Source organism: Triticum urartu, chromosome 2, assembly GCF_003073215.2.
Source record: "Triticum urartu cultivar G1812 chromosome 2, Tu2.1, whole genome shotgun sequence".
NCBI lineage: Eukaryota > Viridiplantae > Streptophyta > Magnoliopsida > Poales > Poaceae > Triticum > Triticum urartu.
In genome coordinates, this window is record NC_053023.1 from 657,118,426 (window position 1) to 657,126,701 (window position 8,276).

An 8,276-nucleotide genomic window follows, 5' to 3' on the forward strand; every position below is an offset into this window, starting at 1 on the left:
GAAAATATGTCTAGACTACACAATATGTAAGGATCTAGATTTAGTTCTTCATGCTTGACAAACTAGATAAAACGTGGCAAGAACTTAGTCCTCTTTTCTGTAGACTGCGGTTGTTTTCCTTTCTTTTCAGAGATTATCAACTGGTTAGTGACCTAGTGATGAATAACATCTTCTTGTTTCGTATCACTATACCACAAACTAATAAGAAAATTGCATCAATTCAAGACTTTAAGTTATACTCATTCGCAAAAAAGGACTAAGTTATACTGCTATCATATTAGGAATATGGAGAAATCGATAAAACTTAGGGGTTTGGGGATATCATAAATAGCAGTAGTGGAGATTCTAGCTGCACGAGTATGTAGCGGTCAAACATCCACCATTGATTGGATGATGGATATTGGCGCAACCTTTTTGTGTATAAGGTTGGGAATCTTTTCCCAAATAAATACAAAGCAATACATTCTGACATGTATAGTGAGGGAAAAGAGAGTGTTGGCTTTCTATCGCGGACGGTGAGAGAAAATAGAGAAACGCCACAGGTCAACTCCACAAGTATGAGAAATGTACAAATCACCCTGCGGGGACCATTTTTAGCATGTTTGAGGAGCAAAGTGGAGCATTTCCTGAGTTTGAGGACTAGATTGCACCTACTCCACAAGTTCGATGGTTGTGGATGTATTTCATCCAAAGAGAAACATAACATGCTTCGTTAAAGATAAGAGATTGCCGGCAGCTCAGATTATTTCTTTCCTCAAATAATATTTTCTTCATCTTCCTCCAACCTCCTTAATATAGCCTCATTTCCGCCAACATGGGCGCATATGTTATGCATAATCTTGCCTCTAGTTTGTCATTTATGTTACTTGCGGCGGGATCAAGCCTTTCATCTAAACACTCAATCCATTCAGATACGCATCACACTAACCACCCATAACCCAAACACCTAACTCTGGTGAGGTCTCCTTCTTTGGTCTCCAGTGTCATCGAGCCTATGGCATTACCGACACTTGAGATTGAGGATGACTACTTTTCTATCGCGCCGTGTCCACCGAGCCGCGACCGACGCACACCAGCAGTTCGTCCGTCGCACCACGACCTCACGCTCGCCTATATAAGCACGCCCCGCTTCATCTTCTTCCCTCAGACCAGCGCAGCGCAGGCTAGCCAAGAGCAAGAAGCTAGAGCACTTCAAACTCGAAGCTAGCTAGCCAGGCACCATGGCCCGCATTGCGCCGCTCGTGCTGGTGGCGCTGCTCTCCGTGCTGTCCGTGCCCTCGTCGGCGTGCCCCAGCTGCCCGACCCCGACGACGCCTCCCCCGCCGCCGCCGCCGAAGGTGAAGCCCCCGCCCCCGCCGTCGTCGGTGCCGTGCCCTCCGCCGCCGTACTCCCCCGCGCCGACGCCCCCGACGCCGGCGACGCCTAGCCCTCCGGCGCCGTCGTCGCCGACGGGCAAGTGCCCCGTGGACGTGCTGAAGCTGGTGGCGTGCGTGGACGCGCTCAACGGGCTGGTGCACGCGGTGGTGGGCGCCAACGCCAGCGAGACCTGCTGCCCGCTGCTGTCCGGCGTGGCCGACCTCGACGCCGCGCTCTGCCTCTGCACCACCATCAAGGCCAAGGCGCTGAACGTCAAGCTCGTGCTCCCCGTCGCCATCTCGGTGCTCGTCAACCAGTGCGGCAAGCACGTGCCGTCCTCGTTCCAGTGCCCTTCATGATCGCCGGCCTCCATCGATTAGCACCTACATACATACCAGATACCACTGTACCACCACCTGCATCCTCATGCATGCCCGCGTGCATGGAGCTAGCGCCTTTTCAAGGTAAGTACGTATACGGAGTGTCTGCATGTTTGGTCATACATACATGCATGACACATGTCATGTGTAATCTCTATAACACATACATGCATGGGCAGCTAGCTCTGACTATCTTTCAGTGTGGAGCAGCGAACATGCGGTTGTGTAAATGTGTATCAAGTAGTATATACTGTATCGTGCATAAGTGCAAATATACATGCGAGTTGTGATGTTGGGTGTGTAGCATTCTTTTTGACAGTTATGAATAATATATAAAGTGATTGTAATGTGTATGGAGCTTCTCGCATGTATGCATGCCTTCCTTTTTGTGAAAAATTTTACGACTCCAAATCGGCAATGCTACACGTACAAACAGTTTACAGGCTTTTACAGATGGGTTAGTTTTTATTGGTCAACAAGTGAGCGGGACGGCCCACCCCCCTGAAAATCGGGGGGAGGGGGGGGGGGGAGCTTGTAAAAGCTTATAAATCTTTGTATGTCTAGCATTTTTGACTCCAAATCCTCCTCGGCATGACAAGTCATCCTCTGATGATGATCATATTTATACTTTTCACCACTTGATAGGCTGGTCTCATGGCCGAGTCAATGACGCTGGTATCAATATTTCTGGCGTTCGTGCCATCGGGGGCCTCTTTGGATTGGAACGAAAGGAACTAGAAAACATAAAATATGACCAAGTTTGCAGTAAAAACTAAAAACAGAATAATGACAAAAGCAGGATTCAGATATCATATCCTATGGATTGCTACCGGGTAAAATTCTAAAGATTGGAATCCTCAAAACTTTTCGTGAATATCTTACGGCCCAAAGAGGCCCTAGACAAGAAAAATGATGACAGGAGACAATATGGATTCATATGCAGCTGTCACGACTCATTGCAGTGAAACATCCATGAACACACAGATGTCGCATCGACCACAAGCCATGACCGATTTTTTTTCGTCGGTTTTTTTCATTTTTCTGAATGAAGCCATGACATTGATCTAGGGTGGGACCACAAGAGGGCGTTTTCACCTGTTTCTGAACGGTCTGGAGTTCAAGTGCAGATTATCAGTCCTATTTTCCGGAGGGAGCAGGTTATCATGTCGAGATGCTCTTGAAGCCGAATTATGTGCATGTATGAAGGGCTTGTTGTTTTTGATCCAGAGAAGTGAGCTTCCTATTGATATTAAGATGGACTCTATTGTTGCAGTAAATTTGATCCAGGCAAAGGAGGTGGATAGATCAGTTTATTCATCGCTCATTAAGGAGATTAGATATCTCATGACTATTCGCGATTCATGTATTACTCGTGTTAATCATAACCAAAATAAAGTCAGTGATAACATAGCTAGATTTGCTCGTTTAGAAGGCAGAACCATGACTTGGATCGGTTCGGGTCCTGCAGCTGCTATGGAGCTTGCTACAATTGATTGTATGAACTTCTTGAGTTGAGTAATACATTATTCACCCACAAAAAAAAATCAATCTTATCATGGGATTTACTCACACCTTGTTATGGGAGGTTAAAGGAAGAAACCCGATATTTTGAAGAACACCCGCCAGCTAAATTAGGAGGGATCACCATCTGTTTCCCCCAAGAAAAGGTTTAAAGGGCATGGAGAATTGATTTATCAAACTTTTCCTTTCAACGAGACCGGGCATGTAGATAGAGCCATACAGGAGACAGACCTGAACGTCCATGCACACATATTAACTGAATGCAACACAGGCATGCACGCATAAATCACATAACGTGCGCATATGGATACAGGCATCACAGAGAGCACGATGTTTTACATGATCCAGACACGTCGCTGGCGGAGGAATTAGCCAGCACAACATAACAAGATACCGATGTTGACAACAAATGCCATGATTGGAGATTCTACATATATATCCGTTCATACAGCGGGTGTTTGTGTTTGAGTACAGGGTTGGCCGAGCGGTGTGTTACCACAGAACAATATAAAGCAAAACCAATACAATTCACTCTGTTAAAGCACTTCAAAATGGAACAGGGGATGCTCAATGTGCAAACTGGAATGAGGCAGGGGTGTTTCAGGCGACGGCTTGGAGCGCCCTCTCGAAATTATCCTCCGCTGACGTGGTGGTCTTAACTAGCACGTGATCAGGGTGCGACAGCTTCAGCTGGCTGAAGAAGCATAGAAAGATGGAAATTAGAAGCAAGATATACTTGGTTCAGTTCATACACAGTAAGCGTCCTGAACCCTGGACAATGTTAACCTAACAGCCTCAGTGTGATGCCCAACCACAAGATTCATAATAGAATTGGTAGCATCTAAGAAACGTAGAGAGGCTTCCTGGATACAGGTAGAAGAACAGCTGGGCTGCAGAACACAGCCAATTAAGTTGTTTTCATGTTGCTGAGAAGACCTAGTCAGGATATGTCCGATCAGGAACAAGTGGCCACAACATGCTAACCCCAGATATGCAAAATCAGGATGAGAGGCCAAAACATATAGCAGCGCTGCAAAAGACTAGACAGACAAATTCATCAAATGCAAAAAAAGCATCTCATAACAATCATTCTGTGGTCCTACTCTTTAGGCGTCTTGCAACTAGTACAGTTCATGGTCCTTTTGCTAGCTGGAGCCAATCGTACAATTGCTAGCACTTGAATATATGGTTGAGTTGTTACTGTTTACAAAAGATGAGAAGTGAATAATATACTGATCACAATCCAAGGTTGAAAAGACTGCCCAAGATTTCGCATCAGATGCCCAGAATGGTATTTTATGATGCTTACTTCAATTCTCGATTGAACTCTTTGTAAGTACTAATCATGAACTTCTAGGAAGTACCAATGTACCTCTACCCTTAACACAAGTTGGTAGAAAGCTATAATAAGCATGAATTTTGAAGGGTCGCAGTATGTACTGTTAGATAATTAATGCTGTTTGTTAATTAATGTCCCGCTTGATAAATTTTAAAAATTCGAATATGTGTAATCTGCATGAATCCATCAAATAGTATTTTCCAGAACCACTACGACTTGCATCCACAAAAAAACACTTGACATGGCATCGGCCAAATACAAATTTCCAACACCTGTCACCTAAAGTGCATCAGAAAGGGGGTACAAACTGTACAGAGGATTTGGTTAGATTCTTACCTGAAGTATCGTGACGACGGTTTGCCAAGGTGGAGATTACATACAATAAGATTGGCAAGAGTTTCAGGATCCTTTGCATCCTACAAGAATTTGAGATGTCGTTTGAGTATTTGTCTTGCATCCTTTTGAAATTCATATGTTTTGCTGCTTGTTCCTTGCTTGGAAGGAGGATAAGTACTAACCTTGTTTAGGGCTTCAAGCAATAGAGTTTCAGCCTCCTCAAAGCTCCCCATATGCATACAGCAAACTGCCTTGCCATTAAGAACCATTCCAGTCATAGGGTACTTTTCAGCAAAGTCCTGGAATATGAGATAAGCTTCCCGGATCTTAGAGCCACCCTGCACCATAGATTAAAATGATGATATACTCCTGTTTCCATAGACCAATAAAATTTCCACACTTCACCGCATTAGATTGTGAAATAATGAAATTACTTACAACAGCAATATCGAGCCAAGCATTTGCTAGTTGTGTCAGTGTATGGTCCTCGTCGGTTTGTTGCATGATCTTCAGTTGCTTGTCAGCATAATCTGACCGGTGCATCTTAAGGAAGATCTGGACATTCAGTGCATGCCTGAAACCAACGAAGCATCAACAATCAATATTACTTTCAAGAATGCAGCAGTCTAACAATCACAACACATAACAAAAATAATGAACTGTGGATCTTGGAAGAAGTAAGCAAATTTAAGACACAAGGAAATAAGCTCTAAAAATGTCACATTTTAGCATGATACACAAATATGCTACAGCTGATGATGGAAGGATGAAACATAATATGGAAAATAGTGTTCAACTACATAACTGAAGAAATAAGTAGTAAAACAAAATTGCAGAATATGTACTTATTTAAAAAAAATGAATTTTCAGACTGGACACCATATAAATTAGTTTGCCATTATCATCGGGTGATCAAAATTTTAAAAAAGAGCATATACTGACGTTCACCCTTGAGTACGGTTTTGCAACAATAAATTCAGTAATGGAAGGCTGAACAATCTAAAGAAATAGAGAAAAATGAAACTAACAGGTCCAGAGTCCCCCCAGTGTGTGTGTGCTTGAGAGCCTCATTGTAGTCTTGCTCATGCATAAATATAATTCCAGCAATCAATCGCAGAACAGGATTGCTTCCTATAGCTGAATCACTCAACCATTCCTTCAGGCTGGAGATCGCACCTTCCTTCAAAGTTGCACAAAGTAATAATAATGCATAAGCATTTTAGTGTATCTGAAGAAATCTTAGAGAAGGGTAAAAAGTGATTGGAGTAACAAACATTACCACTCATCTTCTTATGTTTAGCAACAGCAATAAGATTTTAGTATGGCATCCAACAAATAAGTAAACCGTTTAAATGGTGAAATACATTAAAAGTTTTTTTTATCATTTTATTCACTGGAACCTTGATATCTGCATCCAAACTTTCACCTTCATGGAATGATGATTATTTTTGCTTCTGATTTGAGGAAAACATGAATTCAATGATAAGAACCACCCCATGCAATATTTTCTGACCTAACGCCAAAAATACGACATCATTCAGTATCAGACCAGTCATTTGGGCATTGTTACGAAGAAAAAGTATCTGGAAATGGTTGTTCTATACAATTAAATTGCCCTTATAAAATGACAGGTCTGAATCTAACAAGTTCATTCCTGGTCAAACATTTACACAGAACATTTGTATTTTTTCTAATTAAAGGTGGTGCAGATTAGCTGCACTTCGTATTATACCAAATTCTGCAACACATATCATCAGAGCTAATAGAGAACTGATGTTGCACTAGCAATTCTACGAGGCAGCATGTATAAATTATATTCTCGCGAATCATCGGCCTATGTCAGTGAAAATGGTGCCATCGGATCTCTATGCCCAGATCAGATCACTAACTGTAACCGCGACAGATCTGGCCACTCCCCAACATCCCAGATCCAACCCCAAACCGGGATCAGGAACAGATCAGAGGCGATAGCTCAGATCCAGCGCGCTAACCTTGTCTCCGGTGAGGTAGAGCGCGAGCAGCTTGACGGCCTGCAGCGACGTCGCCGCCGACGAGTCGATCTCGCTGATCACCAGCTGCACAGCATAACCACCCGCCGATCAGAGCCAGTCACGGGGACGCAAGGGGAGGCGAGCCCCATTGGTATTTCTACTAACCTGGTAGGATCCGAGGGCGATGTAGGAGCGGAAGACGATGACGTCGCGCTCGGCCGCGGCGTCGGCGTCGAGGCCCGGGACGTCGCTGTTGTTGATGGCGGACTGGTAGGCGCCGAGGTAGAAGAGGTTGCGCAGGTTGAAGAGGAGGTCGGGGGTGGCCATCGCGGGAGGGGGGCGCTGCCGGCGACGGGGCGGCGGAGTGGGTTCGACGGCGACGCGGGGAGGCGAGTAGGAGATCTCGGGAAAGAAGAATGAATTGCTTGGGTTCGGTCTCTGGGTTTGGTAATGGGAATGAAGACGAAGATGGGGAAGGTTTTAACTGGGCTCGAGTTCGGGCCTTGAGTGGACTCACAGAGGCCCGTCCATTGTGATGGGCTTGAGTTTTACTTTCTTTGTAGGAGTTAGGCCCAAGAAACTAGAAGGTGGCCCAGCCCGACAAGAATCCGGTCCAGCCAGGTAGGAGAGTTCGAAGAGAAGACGGGCTCCATACCGACTCCGAACAGAGCTATGGTAGCCTGCGCCTTTTAAGCTGAGCTACGTCAGGCGAGTCGAAAATCAGGGATCCGATCATCTCTTCTCTACTTCTCTTCTCTACTACTATTAAACAATCAAACAAGAACTTTCTTACGTGCATCCCATGAAACGTACATGAATTTATTATGACCGCATGATTAAACCCACTAAACTTAATCTAACGGCTCTCTATGTGCACTTAATAATTTACATCGACTGACTGTGCTTCACCATATGAAACTCCACGTCCGATCAATTAGAAAAGTATAATCATAATCACATCTTCTTAGGAAACTAATCACGATCGCGTCTTCTCAGGAAACTAATCACGATCATATTTTATTAGGAAACTAATCATGATCACATTTTATTAGGAAACTGATCACGGTCGCGTTTTATTAGGAAACTAATCAGGTATTTGCACACATTGACAGGGACTCTGCTGGAGTGCCGGTAATTCATGAACCGCCGAGGGTGCCGCACCGATCGCTCCTTCTCAGGGGATACTGCCGGAGTACCGGTAATTTATGTTGCTTGTAAGACAACTGCCCAGCCAGCATTTATGGTTTCTTGTGAACTTACACGGCGTGCCTGTGCTGACTTGTATAGTTCAAAATAAGGTTTCTATGCATTACTAACCAGAGTGTGCTATTTTTATATCTTCGGTGTTTCTTA

At 44.3% G+C, this 8,276-nt stretch overlaps 2 protein-coding genes across 2 annotated transcripts; one reads left to right on the top strand and one right to left on the bottom strand.

Moving 5' to 3' along the window:
• Nucleotides 1-1,127: 1,127 nt before the first annotated feature.
• LOC125539499 (36.4 kDa proline-rich protein-like) lies at nt 1,128-2,089 on the top strand. Its single transcript, XM_048702965.1, has one exon. It carries the CDS (start codon nt 1,221-1,223, stop codon nt 1,713-1,715), a length of 495 nt encoding a protein of 164 aa, XP_048558922.1. The 5' UTR covers nt 1,128-1,220; the 3' UTR covers nt 1,716-2,089.
• Nucleotides 2,090-3,656: 1,567 nt separating this feature from the next.
• Nucleotides 3,657-7,383, bottom strand: LOC125539498 (coatomer subunit epsilon-1). The gene is made up of 7 exons (XM_048702964.1): nt 7,089-7,383; nt 6,924-7,007; nt 5,961-6,112; nt 5,371-5,506; nt 5,115-5,270; nt 4,933-5,012; nt 3,657-3,951 (listed from the first exon to the last, which is right to left on the bottom strand). The coding sequence occupies exons 1-7, from the start codon at nt 7,248-7,250 to the stop codon at nt 3,858-3,860; spliced, it is 864 nt and encodes a 287-aa protein (XP_048558921.1). The 5' UTR covers nt 7,251-7,383; the 3' UTR covers nt 3,657-3,857.
• Between the last annotated feature and the right edge of the window lie 893 nt (nt 7,384-8,276).